The sequence below is a fragment of the Podarcis filfolensis genome (genome assembly GCF_964270895.1).
Source record: "Podarcis filfolensis genome assembly, chromosome: 16".
Lineage (NCBI taxonomy): Eukaryota > Metazoa > Chordata > Lepidosauria > Squamata > Lacertidae > Podarcis > Podarcis filfolensis.
This window is the reverse complement of record NC_139620.1, coordinates 39,932,540-39,952,121: the sequence shown is the minus strand read 5'-3', so window position 1 is coordinate 39,952,121 and position 19,582 is coordinate 39,932,540. Positions and strand designations below refer to the sequence as shown.

General features: G+C 41.6%; 1 protein-coding gene and 1 long non-coding RNA gene across 40 annotated transcripts in view; one reads left to right on the top strand and one right to left on the bottom strand.

The window, feature by feature from the left end:
• Positions 1–19,582, top strand: part of CLIP1 (CAP-Gly domain containing linker protein 1) — a 108,278-nt gene that overhangs the window by 26,038 nt on the left and 62,658 nt on the right. For 16 of the 39 annotated variants that reach the window (XM_083589639.1, XM_083589614.1, XM_083589611.1 and 13 more), the window contains 6 exons: positions 3,465–3,589; positions 5,003–5,219; positions 8,999–9,196; positions 9,525–9,628; positions 12,998–13,058; positions 14,636–14,668. In XM_083589639.1, coding sequence (XP_083445765.1) covers positions 3,465–3,589; positions 5,003–5,219; positions 8,999–9,196; positions 9,525–9,628; positions 12,998–13,058; positions 14,636–14,668 — 738 coding nt within the window. The remainder of the gene's footprint in view (positions 1–3,464; positions 3,590–5,002; positions 5,220–8,998; positions 9,197–9,524; positions 9,629–12,997; positions 13,059–14,635; positions 14,669–19,582) is intronic. The other 23 variants (XM_083589619.1, XM_083589616.1, XM_083589627.1 and 20 more) reach the window with 3 other exon arrangements.
• Positions 5,233–12,986, bottom strand: LOC310751488. Its single transcript, XR_014542554.1, has 3 exons — positions 11,557–12,986; positions 7,657–8,311; positions 5,233–5,373 (listed from the first exon to the last, which is right to left on the bottom strand). It is a non-coding gene; the product is annotated as an uncharacterized lncRNA (long non-coding RNA).

Here is a 19,582-nt window from a genome sequence, read left to right as displayed (position 1 = left end):
TTGTTGGATTTGGATACAGTTCTGTGGTCTCTAAACAAGATTGCTCCTGATGTAGGATTTACAGTTGGGTCTTGTATGGCTTTGACATAGCTTGATAAAATTGCCCATTGCTACAGATGAGTTCTAAAGCAGAAACTTGTGCTGCCAGATGTTCACAAAATGTTGCAAAGCAGATTTCCTTGCTTGGGTGGGGCTTAAAAGGAGGCAGCTTTTGGTTTTATTGTGAATTGTTCAGCTCATCTCTCATTTTATTGATCTTCCTCAGAGTATGGATAGATAAGGCAAAGTCCACATTAAATTTCACAGTTGTCGTGCACAGCAAAAAAGGTGGTTTATGTACAGATTAAAATATAATGGAGGTTTGGTGATAGTAACTAAACAGCAGTAACATTTGTACTATAGTATCACATCAAGCATATAATTTTTAGATCAGTAATATAGAAAAAAATAGCTGTTACAGGATAATTTTGGTAATGTTGAGATTGATGAGTGACGTTTTCTGTTGTTACATTGATTGATTGATTGATTGATTGATTGATTGTTAAATTTGTATAATGCCCTTCACCTGCAGAACTCAGGACAGATCACAACATACAAATACAGTACAAGATAAACACTCTGGAGGTTTAAACCACTGGTGTGTGTGAGTCCACCCATCCATTCGCTAGTGCTCTAGTATTTACGCATTCATTCGTCATTCTCAGCTCAGTCCATTTTGTGCTATAGATAAAGTTGGTTCTTGTCTGTGAAATGCATCATGCCCCAATAAACCCATCTGTAAATCTAGCATTTTCTTGGTTTAGATGTTTTACCTGTGTCCTGTTTTCGTGCATGGGACTATTCCAAAAGCCTAGGATATAAGCTTCAAATTTCTGAGCTCCCTGGATGCCTGGGATATAGGGCCAGCCCAAGACATTTTGGCATCTCAAGCAAACCACAAAATGTTGTCTCCTTCCCTGCCAGAGGAGATTTGGTGAGTGAAGATCTACATCAGGAAACAGAGGGAATAAAGATCTACATTGGAATCTGCTGACCCTGTGGATCCTGTCACCTGAGATGGTTGCCTCACCTTGCCTCATGAGTGGGCCGGCCCTGCTAGGATAGTTCTTCTCTCTCAGCCTTGTTCACTCTGAGCCAGCGTTTGAAATTGGCAGGTGCCAGGCACATTTGGCACCTGACTGTCATCCACTTGCAACCAAGATGGTACCTGACGTCTCCACCATCAGCAGGTGCATCCCTGGGGATCCCTGGATCTGGACTGTTTTCATTGCCTTCTTGCATTCTGCATACCACACAGTCAGTTTTGTGTTCTGCAGGTGAAGAATTTTAAAGACACTTGTTTACATTGCTAGGCTTGTTCATGCCATCTGTTCTCCTCAGGAAGCCTTTTATGTGCTTGTAGAAAAGAGAGATCGAGTCCACATTGTGGAAAATAATGCTACTTTTGAATTTGACAAATGAAGTTTAATCATGGTGTTATCCATGCTTGTGATTAAAAACACGACTGAGTACCAAACTAAACTCTTCCTCTCGTCACCCCAGGCTGCAAAATAGTCCCAGTGATTTGCCAGATCAGCTGCTTTGGCTCATTACTATTTTATATCACCCTTTCTGAATTATATGGGGTTGTCATGCTCTGCTAAAAAAAGATTTGGCAGTTCTTCTTATGCTCTTCAATTTTTTAGCACACTCCCTCCATTTGAGTGAAGGACACTAGTGCAGCTATTTTAATCATGTTGCAACATTGCCCTTGTTTTTGCTAAATTTGTCAAGTGGACTTTCTAGAAAAGGGGAATAATACCAGTAACAATACCAGTAACAATAATAATACTTTAATTGTTTATACCTCACCCATCTGGCTGCCTTTCCCTGCCACTCTGGGCAGCTTATGACACATATAAAAACATAGCAAAACATCAAACATTTAAACTTCCCGATACAGGGCTATGTGGTCCGGAACTAAGTTTTCCCATTCAGCAAAACTAAAGCATAGTAGCATGTCAACCAACTATACTATTTTTGAGCTAAGTACTAGCAATAGATTATGTTTCGTAATTTTTTCTGCAAAAACTGTTGAAATTTACCGTAATTGACATATTTCTCCAGGGTATGCTGCAGTCTGAATCCTGTGGTTTGGGTTCCGGCCTATTCTTCTAGGGAACAGGCAGCAATGTTGTGCTGAAGTGTAGACAGGACTCTTGAATTTTCACAAGATTATCAAATCCTCTTTCCCCCTCCCTGGCCGGTTTGTCTTCAGGTTTGTCATAAATTCCTGTTCCATACATTGACCACTTCTGCCTTATTATTTCTTAAGGTTTAGAGCATAAATTATACCACCCGTATCAAGGGTGAGAAAGCCACAACAACAACAACCACAACAACAGCTTATTAAATAAATAAATTTGAGGATTCATCTGAGGATCACATGGCAGTTTATAACATAAAAACACAAAAATACATAACATAGCAGCAAACAAAAACAATACTCGCCCCCCCCCCCAGCTTAAAAGGCCATAGATTGTTTAATTATCCAAAGGCCTGGGAGAAGTTGTAACCTGAATCAAATTGTGCATATAGTAGGTGCTGTGAACACAAAGTGCTCCTTAATTTTTTTAAAAAATACTTTATTAAGGGTTTTCTTGTTTTTTGACACCTTAATTTATTAAAAATAAAACTTAATTTATATTTTTGTGTATAAATTTATTAGAAGCTCTTAGTATTAGGAAAGTTTGTGTTGGTGGGTTGGCCTTCAAATTTCCTGTCAAGGTTAAAAGGGCCATTTCTGGTCTATTGTGCTTGTTGGCAGTTGTAACAGGTAGCTTCCTCTGCCAAAAAAAAAGAAAAAAGAAATGAAATGTCCAAAATAACTAAGCTGAATGAAATATATTTCTTTGAGGAACTAGTTACTATTTTGAATTTGACATGTGCTGAGAATGGCAGTTCCTGACAATTTGTTGTGGGTGCATCTGCAGTGGTTCAGTCTTGTCTCAGTTGTGCAAATGTACAATGGAAGCTTCCAAATATGCAAGTGGGCATTTTGCTTCCATCCCTGCTACAGTTTTGTTTCTATGGCACAACAGCTTCTGGAGGCCAAACAATGGTTTACAAAACTTGAATGTAAGCCATGCTTTGCAAACCCACTTCAAACCATGGTTTCTAATTCTGGTTGCTGGTTGATTGAAAACCTGGTTTGCCAGTTTGGTCGTCTTGCCAAACCAAGATGCCTAATCTGTTGTCAAAGTCTCTGAGGAATTGTGTGAGGAACAAAGTAACCAATCTGGAAGAATTGTTGGGTGTGCATTGGCGAATGCATGGTAGTAGGTTAAAAATTAGCTAAATATGAAAATGCAATGAAAATGCTTAGATATGCAAAGTAAATCTTGTGCTTCCAATTTAGTTTTGGTACTTCTTTTTTAAAAGGAAATTTCTTTTGTTAAAAAATCCTTCTTTCTCCTTGCAATCAGGTTGGTGGAACAAAAGCTGGCGTAGTCCGTTTCCTGGGGGAGACTGACTTTGCGAAGGGAGAATGGTGTGGCGTTGAATTAGATGAACCCCTAGGGAAGAACGATGGTGCAGTAGCTGGAACGAGGTTAGTTCAAAATCCAGGAAGCCCTGGTAGGGCATATCCCTGTCTCTGTGCTTTCATACAAGGGCTCTGCACCTGTGCTGAGCCAACTTCTGTCTGTTCCAGCATCTTAGCTTGCACTCACTCCACGTCCTACTCAAGAGAAATCTCTTTTTAATCTCAACTGCACATGCATCAAGGAGCGGAATGAGCAGCTACCCACATGGTATTGCTCCAGCTGCAGCTTAGGGAACTTGCTTTCTGTGAGTCACCTTCAAACTCCTATTTTGTTAGTGAGCCTTTCCTTTTTCCTTAGTTTTCTTGTTAGTAGGCCCCCCCTCTTTTTCCACCTTTCCCGTTTCGCATCTTGTGTATCTTGTGTCCCACATTCCCCCCATGACACAGCAAGTAACTTTTTCCATAGATGCGAGGCAGGGTGAGTGTCAAGGGAACATCACCATGGGTGAAAGCTGCCATTTCAGACCATTTGATGGCTTCCCATGCGACAAAAATATATGGCGCCCCTTTGGAATAAGCATGCATAAGATGTAGCAGCACATTCAATGGATACCAAAGTAAACAGGAACTGATATTTGGCCCAGTTCCTAAAGGAGGTAATACTAGAAACTGGGGGGTTAACAGAATTTTCACAAGGTTTCCCAACTCCTTCCACCGTACAACCATTCCACCTGCCTCCTGCATAGGGGCCATCTGCCCCAGGTGGAAGCATGGGCACTTACCCCTTACCCATTTTCCACACTCCCCTTTTCTGGTACAAATGGCTTCTTCAGATTGTCTGCATTTCTGTGGCCACACACCATCCCCAAAACTTGGCTCCTGCATGCAGGCCGCTCAGAAGGGTCTCTTAAAACAGAAGTGTATGAGAGGTTATGAAAAGTGAAGGAAGGAGAGTGCAAACTGTTCACTAAACATCTCTGGAAATGCTGAATAGTGAGCATCAAGGTGATGCTAATTTTCAAGCTCTCCCCCTGAGTCGTGCAACGCGGAGTCACTCTTATGTAGACAAGGAGGACCTATGACAACAACAACACTTTATTACGATCGCAGACCAGCATAAGGAGGGGTACAATCATTTAAAACCTTTTTTAAAAAACAACAACCTAAAATGAGTTAAAACAGAATATATATATAAAATCTGCTGAATTAAAAAAATAGTCTCTCCAAGCCATAACAGAACAATTGCATTTCTTCATATACTGCTGTAGTCCTATTGACTGTATGGGAATTTAACATGTAAGCATCTCACTGAATTGCTTCTGACCCAAGGTATTTATGACTAGTGCTGACGTGTGTGTGTCTTTGTGAATGTTTGCATGCGCAACATATTTTTACATACTTGAATAGAACTATACATTAGCAATTATGTTTGTCTGTGGAGTATGGCGTTCATTAATGGTGTTCTCCCCTCCCCTACAGGTACTTCCAGTGCCAGCCCAAATATGGTTTGTTTGCTCCTGTCCATAAAGTTACCAAGATTGGCTTCCCATCAACTACACCGGCAAAAGCCAAGGCAGCGGTCAGGAAAGCCATCCCAATGCCCTCCAGCTTGAAACGCAGCCCAAGTGCCTCTTCCGTCAGCTCACTGAGTTCTGTGGCCTCATCAGTAAGCAGCAAGCCGAGCCGTACAGGACTAGTAAGCTTACTTTCTGACTGCATGCTTTACAGAGATTGGCATTGCATGTGGCCTGTGCTTGGCTCCTTGGGAAAGACACGGCCCTTTTTCCATGGTCCATTTTCTTCTGTTTTGTCTTCGCTTAAAGCATGCATGAAAAGAATCTTAGCTAGCCCTGGAGAATAGAAGAGTTAGATTATTTTTAAGCTCGTAGACTTAAGGTTTAGCTCAAACTAACAGTTGCTACTTAAAATAAGAAAGAGGCATATGCTTTAATTATGAAACAAATGGATTTCTAAATAACCTGCCTGGGATCTACACCATAACTTCCCCTGGAATGCATTTTGTGGTAAAACTGGGCGGAAAGCCTGAATGCACCTACTTGGAAGCAGTTCCTGCTGGAGCCAGTAGGGCTTACTTCCAAGTAACAGACCTAGGCTTCAGTCTTGAATGCACTTATGAGCCAGTTAAGTCCTTTTGGACAACTGGACTCAGATGCGCAATGGGGCTGCACTGTTAAAATGGTACCATGGCTTCATTCATTCCTTTTTTCAGTTCTGGCCCTCCTTAGTTTAAAGAGAAATTATTGGTGTGTGTGTGTGTGTGTGTGTGTGTGTGTATATATATATATATATATATATATATATATATATATATATGTGTGTGTGTGTGTGTGTGTGTGTGTGTGTGAGAGAGAGAGAGAGAGAGAGAGAGAGAGAGAGAGAGAGAGAGAATGGTGTGTCTTTTTCTTTTTTGTATTTCCACACACTTATTTTCAACACTGTTTTGAAAACAGTTTTTTCCACCTCTTTGTTACAGTAATCATGGTTATATGTAACTTCCCAGTTGCTGAGTACGTATTCAAGTCAGAAGTATTTTTGTGGGCTGAAGCCTCTTTCTTTAGTTTCTAAACCATGTTATCTTATAAGATCTGGACACAAGAAAAGTGTAGAGTTTGTATTATGTTAAAATCTTATATGCTGTAGATAAAATGCTTAACCTTAATATCTTAACTTTTAATATTCTAACCTTTCGTCACCTGCAGCAAATGGAAATTTGCAGCTCTGCCAATTAGTTTATACTGATGGATTAAAATTAGGCCAAACATCACAGAAAGTTTTGTTTTTGTTTCATATGACCATTCTTAATAACTTGGTAACAATGATCTATTGCAGTTTGTTATTCCATGCACTATTCCATGCCAGCTATTAGAACAGATGGCATTGACAACATACGGTTTTTAAAAAATCATTAGAACCAATATATTTTGGTTAATAAGATGGGTAGAATTGTTAATAGAACTAGCATTTAGCCATTCGGCAAAGTGAATGTGACAAAAAATGTGAGTTTTTAATAAAAGGGTAAGTGCTGCCTAATCATAAATAATTCCTTGCTTCTCTGATTCACTATCTTGTGGGATTTGTGGTGATGGAATCCCTCTTTGCAGTGTCTTCTGAGCAAGGGGCAACTGTTAACTAATCACAGAGCCTACTGAGTCAATTTGAGCAGGTTAATTCCAATTTCCACCAGGATCTTAAAAATGGCACTCCCAAAAATTCTATTCATTAGTCCATTTAAGATTCCTTCCAATTTTGGTAGGGTAGATGCTTCAACAAAGACAGCAAGAACTGGTGATGCATATTTTCTACCCAGAAGTGGGACCCAAGAATATTTTTTTCCACAAGGCCTTGGCAAACTGCTTTTTGCTGCATGTGATCCTAGGTTGACTTGAGTAAGTGAGAGAATTCTTTGGCTTAACAGAAGAACGCTCTTTATATTTAGCCAGCAGCCAGGCCAAAGAATACTTAGCAGCTTACCAAGCTAATCTGCTCTTGAGGCTCGCATCTTAGGTTGAGGCCAGGCCTTTGTTTCCCTTTGAACCCTCTGCTTCCTATCTTCCCCTTGCTGCATTAAGAGTCTAGCTGCACAGGTATGTTTGCTTCCTTTCTTGAGCTACTAAAATGAGAAACTGAACAGGAAAGTAAATACTAGCTTTCTCAGGCAAAAATCTCCCTATAAGGTATACCTCACTGAAGCTGGTGAGCTGGTGCCAGGTATCTTCCTCCCCCCACTGTCTGGTTACACGGAGTAGGCACACCCTGTCCCAGATCTGCTACTGGGAGCTATAGCAGTTTCGTAGAGCTGGTTCCACTGGGTGCCAACAGCATGCCTGGCCGCCTTGTGTGACTGTTATGACATCACTCGCAGAAGACTGGTGCCAGTGTCACATCTCTCCACTCCGTCAGCCTCCATCCCAGGGCCACCACGGCACATTCATACTATGTTATGTTTACACAGAACAGGAATCTGGGACAGATACTAAGGGTCATTTCCCACAGCCTGTCCTGCCCCTATGAAGAGCCCTATGGCTCTTCATACAGCCCTATGGCTGTATGATATATATATTTTTCCATACTTTGTTTTCAGCCCCACCCACCCCCAAAACTATATGCTATACCTGTTAACACTTCATGCATCTGGTAAAGTGGACTTTGGTTCACAGAAGCTTTTGATATAATAAAATTGTTGATGTTCAGGGTGTAGCAAAACTTGTCATTTCTTCTGCAACAGACTAAGACTCTTCTGAGAAATGGCGTACCCCTAAAAAAGTAGTCACAAGAGAGCTTCAGCTCTCAATTTTCTCTGTGTTCTAGATATACTTGTTTGATGCAGCAAAGTCCCAGTGGTCAGAAGCCATCTATGCAAACTCAAGCTTGATTGTTTCTCTTTCCAACATGCCACACCCACCACGTCCACACAGCATTGATGTTGATGTTGTTGTTGATGATGATGATGATTTATTTGAACCCCGTCCATTTGATTGGGTTGACCCAGGCACTCTGGGCGGCTTCCAACATATATAAAAACATAATAAAACATTGAACCTTAAAAAGCTTCCCTATACATGGCTGCCTTCTGGTGTGTCCTAAAAGTTACATAATTACTCATCTCCTTAACATCTGATGGAAGGGCGTTCCACAGGGTCGATGCCACTACCAAGAAGGCCCTCTGTGATGGAAATCATGTGCTGATTGGACAAAGAGAGGCAGTGATGTTGGCCCCACGGCCGCTGCTCCAATGCAGACTTCTTTGCTGCTCTTGCTGTTGGTAATCTATCAAACAAAGCACATACCAAAAGCCAGGGAAGCATCCTGTATAGCATGCCCTTAGACTGCTAATTAAGCTGTCCACTTCTTTGGACTAAAGTGGTACCCATTGCAGAATGTGCTATCTACCCTCTCACTTCAGACCAAATCAGTCCGTTTGTACTGTGGTGGTCTTGAATGACAAACATACACATGGGTTGGATCCTGTGAACTGTTTATAATCTAAGGGTGGTTCTCCTATCCCTCACTTCACCTCCCCATTGCCTGTTTTTGCCCCATGATGGAAGATCTGCCTGTAAACGTATGCATACTCATGCTGCTTATAGAGGCTGGTGCCCCTCCTTGCGTTGCTTGCCAGTCCCACCTGCCCCCACCTCACTTACCTTTACTCAATCAAGCCCCATATCCTCACAGCTCCTCTGTCTCTCTCCATTCCTGTTTTATACAAACCTCTGCTATTGTTTAAAACTGACATTCTAAAACATGCCTTTTCTTTTGCTCCCTTCCTCTTCCACATTTAAGATTGTGGTGAAGCACTACAAACCCTCCAATTGGGGCTGCATGATGACAGTCTTACATTTTTATGTATATAAGAAGAAATGATAGATTGACTCTGTATGCTGAGTTAGTGTGCTTTTAATGCTTTTTAAGGTGGTAGCTAGGCTCTTAAAGATGCATGTCTTATCCTTGAAGTTGACAGAAACATCTTCACGATATGCAAGGAAGATTTCAGGCACCACTGCTCTGCAGGAAGCACTGAAAGAGAAACAGCAGCACATTGAGCAGCTCCTGGCTGAGAGGGACCTGGAGAGAGCAGAGGTTGCTAAGGCCACCAGCCATGTTGGGGAAGTAGAGCAGCAGCTGGCATTGGCCCGAGATGGCCATGATCAGGTAGGCCCTTTACCCATTGAAATGTGGATTGTTCTGTTTCCTAGTGCAAGAGGATGGATAAGTAAAAAGACTCTGCCAAAAACTGAGAGAGAAGTTTTGCTTGGGTCTGTTAAAGAGACTCCTTCATTAACATGGAAAAAATGACCCGAACCATCCAACCTCAAACACTTTCTGCACTGGCCAGGATAAACACATTAATTCTGCATTAGCTCAGTTTTGATAAGGCATGTTGTTACTTTCTTGATGCAGGCAAATTCAAGGCGTTAAACCACATATACTGATTTTAAGTAAATGGGTGGCTTGTCTAATATGCATCTTTGTTCATCAGCGAATACTGGAAATGGAGGCTAAGATGGACCAGTTGAGGGCTTTGGTTGAAGCTGCTGACAGAGAAAAGGTGGAACTGCTTAACCAACTGGAGGAAGAAAGAAGGTATGCTAAATTTGTAATTTGAATGTATGCAGAAAGATGTATTTTGACATTTTAGAACAAATTATAATTCTTGGTACTCATTGTGTGGCATTGAGTAAATCATCCTTAGAAGTACTTGATGGTGATGCTGATGGAGAACAAAAAGATTGTGGTGCTGGTGAGGAAGAAGAGAAGAAACGAGGCTGGCTAGGTTCCTTTTCCATCTTTGCTGTTGATTTAGTGTGTAAGCTCCAGAAATTTCCCCTCTCTGTATCTGTACTACAGGCTCAAATCAGTTTTATTCCACTTTTAGCTGTAAAGGCCTTCCTCAAATCATCTTGGGAATTGCAGTTAGGTTAGGATGATTATTTCTTTAGAAATCTCTTGTCTGTCTTCATTGGGAGGAGGGAATATGTTGTCTAATCTCTGTTCCTCATTTCTGTAAAAACTGGGAATATTAGCATAGCTAACTTTGCAGGGTTGTAGAGATGAACCAGATAAAGGTGGGAGGTAATTTTGCATCTGAAAACAGTTTTGTAAATGTACTAATACTCTTCAGAAAGTTTTTGAGCAGACTTACTGCTTTATATTTATATTGTACAGCAGTAAGGCATAAACTATTGCAAGTCATGGAAATTCCAGTTCAGTGACTGCTTTAACTTTGTCCCTGGTTGGCCTTGAGCAAGTTGCCAAGCAACCTAATAGTACGAGTGTACTTGGCTGGTACACATTCACTGAACTGGCATTTTGCAGCTCAAGAAATACTCAGGGCTTCGGACGTCTAGTATTTCCTCCACTTCCACGTACCCTTGTAACTTGTAACTGAGCAGCCTCAGAAGCAGAAAAACTATGGAGTCATCAGAAACTGCTGATAAGTGCAGATTTGAAATTGAGTCTCTCTGCATCCCACTGACAAACTAGCTGAGATTCCTGCATTGCAGGGGGTTGGACTAGATGACCCTTGGGTCCCTTCCAACTCTATGATTCTATGAAACCTCTAGAATTCTGCTCCTGCTATGGGTCTTGTTCACACCTTGTGTTTACTGTAGAATTTTGAGTAACTTCAGAGAAATGTCATGCAATGCTCACACACGATGTAGTAAATAGGATTTTCATCCCATGCAAGGGCTTTCCTGTGGGAAGCTGTGGGAGGTATTTTGGTGCCCAGCGCAAGATGTTCATATGGCTAATTAATATAGAGAACAATCTACTGTGAACTCCTGTGAAAGACAGTGTGAAATGAATGAGTTGATTGTTAGTGTTTTTGCATGGCCTTTGCTTGTTTCCATTATGGTTCCACAAGAAAACTTCCCGGTGGGTTAATGTAACAGTCTAGGGGGCCATCCATTCTAGCATTCTGCTCTCACACTGGCCTTGGGAAGCCCACAAGGAGGACATAAGAACAATAGCAACCCCCCCCCCCACTTCTGATTCCCAGCAGTTGGTATTCAGAGGTGTAATGCATCCAAAAGTGGAGACAGAACACACCCATTCCAGTAGGTTGTCAGTTCTCCATGTGACTAATCTCTGCTCATAAAGGTAAAGGTAAAGGGACCCCTGACCATTAGGTCCAGTCATGGCCGACTCTGGGGTTGCGGCACTCATCTCGCTTTATTGGCCGAGGGAGCCGGCGTACAGCTTCCGGGTCATGTGGCCAGCAGGACTAAGCCGCTTCTGGCAAACCAGAGCAGCACACAGAAACACCGTTTACCTTCCCACCGGAGCGGTACCTATTGATCTACTTGCACTTTGACATGCTTTCAAACTGCTAGGTTGGCGGGAGCAGGGACCGAGCAACGGGAGCTCACCCCGTCGTGGGGATTCAAATCGCTGACCTTCTGATCGGCAAGTCCTAGGCTCTGTGGTTTAACCCACAGCACCACCTGCGTCCCAATCTCTGCTCATAATGGCACCCAAAATGCGGTCTCCGCCAGTCAGCAGCAGCTTACCTCTTTTCACCCACTTCACCCTTTGTTGAGGCTGCAGCAATGAAGAGCAGTGTTCTCATCGGAACCGCTCCTTTCCTCTGGAAATGTGTTGGCTATGAATTTCACTGTCGTTAAGGTAAAGAAGATATATTTTCCCTGTGAACTCCCACATGCTTCCAGGGATTGCCAAAGACATAGATAAACATTTATCTATATTTAAATGACTTTGAGTTGTATAAATTTCCAGAGGTGTAACAACAAAGATGTGCTGTGTATAGACCAGCTGTGTAATACAATCCACTTGTTTGCCTCAATGGCCTGTTTTGGAGGATGTAACATATACCAAGGGAAGAATTATATCTAGAACAGTTGAAAGAACTGACACACCTTTTAAAAATAGCATGGTCTCAGGCACTTGGATGTGTAAACTGGCAAGTCCTTTGAGCAGTTAGGTGGACACCTGGCATCCAAGTGGTCAAGAGGAAGTACTAGATGTTCTCCTTCAGCAACAACCTGTGTTTGAAGAGGGCATTGACTGTTCATAGAATCATCTAGTCCAACCCCCTAAAATGCAGGAATCTCAACTAAAGCACCCATGACAGATGGCCATCCACCCTCTGCTTAAAAACCTCCAAGGACGGAGAGCCTGCACCCTCCCGAGGGAGACTGTTCCATTGTCAATCAACTCTTACCGTCAGAAGGTTTTTCCAAATGTTTAGTTGGAATCTCCTTTCTTGTAACTTGAAGCCATGGGTTCGAGTCTTACCTCCCAAAGCAGGAGAAAACAAGCTTGCTCCATCTTACATGTGACAGCCCTTAAGATACTTGAAGATAGCTATCGTATCTCCTCCTAGTCTCCTCTTTTCCAGGCCAAACATACCCAGCTCCTTCAAACATTCCTCATAAGGCTTGGTGTTATGAGACAGTGGAAGAGGATTGGCCCTCTGATGTCACCTGACATCAGGTGTCCCCCTGAGGCTGCAGAAGTAATGGATGCTGTATGCTGTCTGCATGGCCCAGCTGGAATTGCCTTTGTTTTCCATAGTGGGAGCAGGGATCCATTGCCTCCTTCTAATTTTATAGTACTGCTAGTCTGTACCTTTCCATGGCCAGGAGACTGTCACTTGGTAATGACAATACAGAAGTGACTTTCTCGGTGGTAGCACCTACTCTTTGGATTGTGCCCCTCCCCCTCGGTAGCTCTAATTCTTAATTCTTAGACTTCTTTCTTTTGTGTAGTGCTCAGTTTTAATCTATGCTATATAGTTTTATTCTTTTTTTACTTAGTTTCTTTTGATAGTTTTTTTTAAATTTGATAGTTGTATACTTTATGTTGACCACCTAGAGCTATTTTATTACATGGTATATAAATTTGAATAAGTAAAATAAAGTAGCTGTGATGCTTTATTACCTCCCCCTCAAAAAAGTGAGCAGATCTTTTTCCTTCTCTTCTTCCTTGCAGGAAGGTTGAAGACCTCCAATTCCGTGTAGAAGAGGAATCCATTACAAAAGGCGATTTAGAGGTAAAATGCCTCCAGCTCTGCAAAGCTGATTGTATGGGTTAGGATTATTCTAGCTACTACTATTGCAGATTATAAACAGATGAAAATTACAGGATTTTATGCTCTGTGGTTGACAGTCCAGAAATACACAAGACAAATAGAGATACTGTCATATTCGTTACTGGAATATATTCTAAAGTTGTGTAGCTTGTAGGAGTACTGATGGGTTTTTTTCCTAATTCTTCATCTGAACAAGTAACTTAGTTTCATCCATATGTTTTTAGTTCCATCATTTATATATTTTGCAGGCACCACTCCAAAATATTTATTACAATTGCAAACTAAAAATCCAATGCTAAAGTTTTTAAAAGTTGCAGTGTATAGCTATATCCTTACTGAAATGAATGCTGAAGTTGGTATATTTTGGTATGTACATTAAGGCGCCAGTAAATAGCCCAGTCCATCATTTATAGTAGATATCACTCTGCACTTCTAGACAATGGCTTTAGTTTCTTAGACTATGTTCTATTCAAGTATTGGATAAAATGTGGATGCTGAGCATCTTCTTGCTTCATTGCCAATACACGTATTTTACCAAAATCTGTAGGCACGTTGATTTGCATGTTGGGCTTAAGCAGAAAACCTCCGTGCTTACATTGCTGTTTAGGCTCTTAATTTATAACGTTGGCTATCTTGAAGCTTCTTTAACATGTTCTTGCTTAGTCTGAAAAAACCAGAATGTTTAGTCGCTACCTTTTCCCCTGTAATATGTGCAATGCAAAATTCAAAACTGACTTGCAGAGCCGCAAGTAGTTTCAATCTGGAAATGCTAGCCTTGTATTGAGATGTCCATTTCAAATCTTCTTTAGTTCAACTTTTACATTAGTCTTTCATACACTTTATCTGGAATTCATGGAACACTCATTTACTCTTTTCAGCCTATAGTCTTGTGTCCTTTTTGTGTTATCAGTATATACAAAAAACCCCAATAATTTTATTATTTATTTCAATAACTTCTACCCATCCTTACTTTTTGTGGACTTAGGTTAATAAAGGGTGGAAATGTATTAACTTTCTCCCACTGAAAAGTGGCTGTTCCCTCCCCATCATCACCACAGTGAGAAGTTTTAAGTACAGTGTTATATGAAGTTGACCTTGGAAAAATCTTAGAAATCAGTTTTGCTGGAAAACACTTCGGCTACATGCCCACTTTGTATTCTGGACATAGCATACAATTCCTGTTTATGTATAAGTTCTAAGAAAAGATCACACTGTGAACCTAGCCCCCCCCCTTGTGCATGTGTACACATTTGCACGCAGGCACACACCCCCCTACAACAGCCTTTGGCAGCCTGTGGAACTTCCGTATCCAACAGTTTCCATGGGTGGGTGTGCTTGTGGACAGTCCCTCAATTTCAGGTAATTCTTGTATTATGGGGTCACTGGGAGAAGAGGGAAATCATTTCAGAGAGAAAGAGGTGCAATTCTATAAATCCATCCCAGTTTGGAGAGTCTGAATGTGCCAACTTTTTTCACTGTATTTCAACTGTAGTGTTAAGCATCCCCATGAATTCTCTTTGTTTTAATTTTGCTGATAGCAAAAGAGGCAGATTTCTGAAGATCCTGAGAATGTAAGAGGACATCTGAATGTGTGGAGATATTCCCCCCAACCCATTTTAACACAGACAGTTTACCAGTAAAACTTCTTTTTGATGATGATGTATTTAAACCACTAATGAAATAATCTGCTGTTGGGGCCTAAGCTTCCCTGTTTGTGTGCATGTAGTTGTGAGAACCACGGCAGCATTCTAAATGTAGGATCTTGTGTAATTCTTGTTAAAAAATAATACTGTATTCATAGATTTGGTTTGTGTTTTATACCCAGTCCTTAAGCTTCACACAGTGCCCTTAATTCTAAAGCCTTGTGATCTTTTTTTGTAGGCAGTTAATCCTGGGTTCTGTTTAAAACCAGCAGAACGCTCAGCCTCTACCAAAATTCTGTTGGCCAGCCTAGGAGCTCTGACATATGTTCAGTGGATGGCAGTTCAGGAGATGAGACTCCCATGTTCCATGAGAAGAGAGAAAGGCAAAAAGGAGAAGATAAAAAATTTAACCTTCATTTAGCATATCTCCCACCTGTTCAGTTTTAAATGTTTTAGAGAAATAGTTTCACTTCATTACATGGAAGATTCTCTTCCCTCCTTGACTTGTTTTGCTTGTTGCAAAAGGAAAAAAGTTAGTGGCTTTTCTAAGATCCCCAGGGACGCAACCAAAACAAAATAGAAATATGAAGCTTGTTTTCAGCTGTGCGTTCTTCCATGTTCCATTTGCACAGAGCTAAGTGTAGCAAACTTGGTCTCTTCTGTTCTTCAAAATCAGGCCATAGTGTGTTCACATAAATCTGCATGCAATCTGTCCCTTTCCCCCTTTTCTTTTTTTGGATACTTTGTGCTTTCCTCATGCTCTGATATGCTGGTTGCCTCCTTTCACTTTTAATGTATGGTAGCAGGCATCTTGCCGCATAGGCTTCTTTGTTTTTCAGGGAAGCTTGCTGAAGTGCTAGCTGTTGGCTTTTTATCTGAGTGTTTGCTAAAAGGTTGATGCCACATCTTATAGGGTTCTCAGCCTCCCAGGACAGGGGATTTGGAATGATCACCACCCCATTTATTCCAGTTTGTACCTGTAGAAAGGTGCTAGAGCAGAAATATTTTTCCTAGTTGTCTGATGCTCCTTTGCATTTACAACACCATAATTGTATACATTTAGGGTATGAAGGTTTTCATGGTATTGAAAGGAAAAACTGCCTTGTTGACTTACAGTGTCTGAAGGCCAAACTGCTATGAGAAGCACAAGGCAACAGCTAGTAAAAAGCTTGTCAACTCTACGCAGAAAGAAGAAAGAGTCCTGGAGTCCACTTTGCATGATGAAACCTTATTCCAAAATAAATTAGTTAAGTTTTTAAGGTGCTAAAGGACACTGATTTTTTCCCCTGCAACCGACTAACGCAACTGCCCCTCTGGGAGTTTTTATGCAGAAATAAAGTTATAGATTTTATACTGAGGGCCCAAAATAGTGGGTGAGATATTTTTTGTAACTGCAGAGATTCAGGCCTCACACTTCAAAACTAGAGTGTATTTTTAAAAATTATTTTCTTCCATACTCCCAATTTTGTGTATGTCCATATTACTTGCAACAAATAAGATACAAGGGCAGCTGCTTTTCTTCTAGAGATTTCATCCCTGCCTCTTTCTGATTTGTATCAGATCTCAAGAAATGGGAGCCATTGATGTAAAACTGAAAACAACACCTCAAAAAATTAGCTGTCTTGAGAAACATGCCTTGGTGGAAAGCATAATTCAGCATAATCTCACATTTTCGTGAGTAAAATAAAAACATTGTACAGCTATCATTTGCCTACAGGCAATTTTAAAACAGAATTTAGAAGAGAATGCCATACATGGGACCAAATCCCCCCCCCCAAAAAAAACCCAGTAGAACAAGGTAATTTCTTCTTAACAGTTCTTCTTGGTAACTAATTTTTGGATTTTTACCATGGAAGAATTTGATTTTCCCAGGGTGCTTTTGTGCCTGTCTGCAGGGTTGCCTTACAAGCTCAGCAGTATGCATATGAAGAAGGAGAACAGGGACTGATCCAGTGACTCGTTTAGATCCCGTTTTTCTTGCTCCTTTCTTTATCTGGGAAACTGAAGAGTCAGACACTGCAATGATTTACATCTAGTCCAGTGATGGTCCTATCGAGAGGACCATCTTTTTCAAGGGGACACTGTTGAAGGAGGGATCCCGGACCAGGTTACCTGAAGGGCTATGTTTGCCCATACGAACTTGCCTGAGTCCTTAAGCAGCTTCAGAGGCACTCTTTGGGTCCCCTCCGTGGGCCATACCATTGGCACATACTAAGCACAGGGCATTATCAGCAGTGGCACCGCAATTATGGAATTCTCTTTGGAGAGCTCAAGTCAGCCACTCTATTTCCTTTCCTGCCTTTAGATCAGGGTTGAGTAATCTGTGGCCCTCCATATGTTGTTGGAGTCCAAGCCCCACCAACAGTGGGAGTTATAGCTCAGCACCCTTTGGAGAATCATGGGTCAGCCACCCCTACTTTAAGTGAGCTGTTAAGAAGTATTTATTTTAGTAGGCATTTAGAATTTTTAAAAACTTGCCTTAATTGTTCTGTTTCTACCTCCTCTTTAGTGTTACTGGTTGTAATATTGTTTAAATTAATTGATTTTAATGATATGTGGCTTCTTCATTAGTTATACACAGCTGTAGAAAAGTGCTATTTAAATGGCAGGTAATAAAAAGAAATACGTATCATCCAATTTTTTGGGTATACTTGGAATGGGTTGAGACTGACTGATCTTTTCCAGTTGATATACTAGAGATGGTTGCTGCTGGTTATCATGGCTGTTATTGTCCCATCACCGCAAATGTATCTTGTACTGAGCTATGGCTGCTCTCCGGTGAAACTTTTCAGAGATGCTCCGCCAACACCGTGTTTTACTCACTTTCTAACTTCCGTTGGTTGAAATATTCTGTGCTGCAAGTGGTAAAAAGTTAGCCATTCCTCATTTTTTTTTACACATAAAAAACAAGTTCTCTATTAATTAATTGAGCTCTTCAAATCAATTTATTTGAAACATTTATACCTTGCGTTTCTGGTGTAAAAATACCACTCAGGGCAGCTTATAAAATAAAATACTGCTGTTTCATAAAATAATTACAAAAAAGTGTCAGCTGTTGAAAAACCAAAGAAACATTGTCTGCCTCATCAACAAAAAAGCCTGTTTAAGAAAAATGGCATTTGGTAAGTGATGAAGAACAGGAGGGGACCGACTGCCATTACAGGACCTGCTGTTCCATAATCCGGGTGCAGCCACTGGGAATGGCCCCCTTTTGTCTCACCCAGCTGTGCCTTCAACAGCACGACACCCCCTTAGCCCCCCTCGGGACCTGTCCCCCAATCCCTACATCATTAGCTGCATGTTCAGGACCGGCCTTAGGTGCTCACAGCGAAGGCACCTTTAAACAAGCAGCTTCTCTTGGATCTGGCTAAGCCTGCCAGGCCTTCAGGGAGGGCAAAATCCAACCAGACCTTCCAGATTCACACCCAGTAATTAATTCTGGAGGTGACTCCTCTACCTGGCATGCTAGTCATGAGGTAAATAACTACTAAATACTTTTGTCATCTATATATAATGCAGGGCTTCCTTGGAGAGCTCTCTTATGTGCCTGTACTAAAAGCAGATATTGCTTACAAGTATTCTGAGTTAAATGTCAGCAACTGAAGGCTTCAGGGCTTCTTAGGATGCAGTCCAGCCATTCATTTGTGCACCTTGCAGCAAAAGAGGTGAGCAGAAAATGGCTTCTATAGGCAAAAATAAGTTCTCAATGTTCAACAAGGAGTTTGGTACTTGTTTTGACCCAGCAACTAGGTTTTCCTTGCAGTCCACTTCAAGGATGGTTATTGATGCCCTAGTACATCACCCCTCGCTGGTGCTGGTTCCAGGTTTGGAGGGGCCCTTGGACAAGTGCTCCCCTCCCCAAATGAGCCTGCCTCCTCCTGCTCACGGCTGCTGCCACTATGCACTCCCATGTGCCTCTCTGGGCCCAGAAGGAAAGGAGAAGGCATGTGGGGGTTCCAAGACCCTCCTGGAGGGAACCTGGGACTTATAGTGTCAGTGTGAATGTTTTGATCTTCCACAGATGGCAGCACCTGTTTATGGTCAGGATTCATAGGCATGTCACATGATACCTGTTCAAGGCAATTGTGTCTCTTCACATCACAAAATCCCCAAATCCTCCTGCATCACTTTTTGGTTTGAAGTAATTTCCAGCTCTCTGCCTTGGGGAAGGGGGCCCTACCTTTTACCACTTCTGATCAATTTTGTAGCAGTTCTTTTTGGTGGGCATCCTGTGGTAATTCACTAATAAGATGCCCCGAGAAACCCTAGATCAATCTTTGGAAGGAATCCAAGTTACCTTTAGTCACCCCCCCCACACACACACTTAGATAAATCTGGAACTTAATGCCAATTCATACAATTTCTGCGTTTTGGGTGACAAGTGAATCTCTAATCTTCTACTCTTCTCTTAATAGTAGAAACTATTAAGTACAGCAAGACCTTGAGCAGAAAAGCTTGTAAGTCTCTAGGGATGCATTCAGACTTGTCCATAAGCAGAAAGTGAGTGGATATTTTGCCTGCTACCACAAGCCTTTATTTATTTTTTAAAGCCAGTCAACATTTCACAGTGAGCACCAGCAGTCTTGCAGTGGTGAAGGAGGGCTTCAGAGAGTTGTAGGGCTTCAGAGAGTTGAAGGGCCATCAAGTCCCCTGCTTGATGTAGGAAATCCAGAGCAAAAGCATCCCCAGCAGATGGCTGCCTAGCCTTGTCTTGAAGAGGTCCAGCGAGGGAGAACCCCACGTAGTTCGTTAGTTCCATTGCCCAACTACTCCTGCTGTTTAGAAGTCCAGCCAAAATCTCTTCTCCAATAATTTAGTGGATCTAGTCCTGCCCTCTGGAAC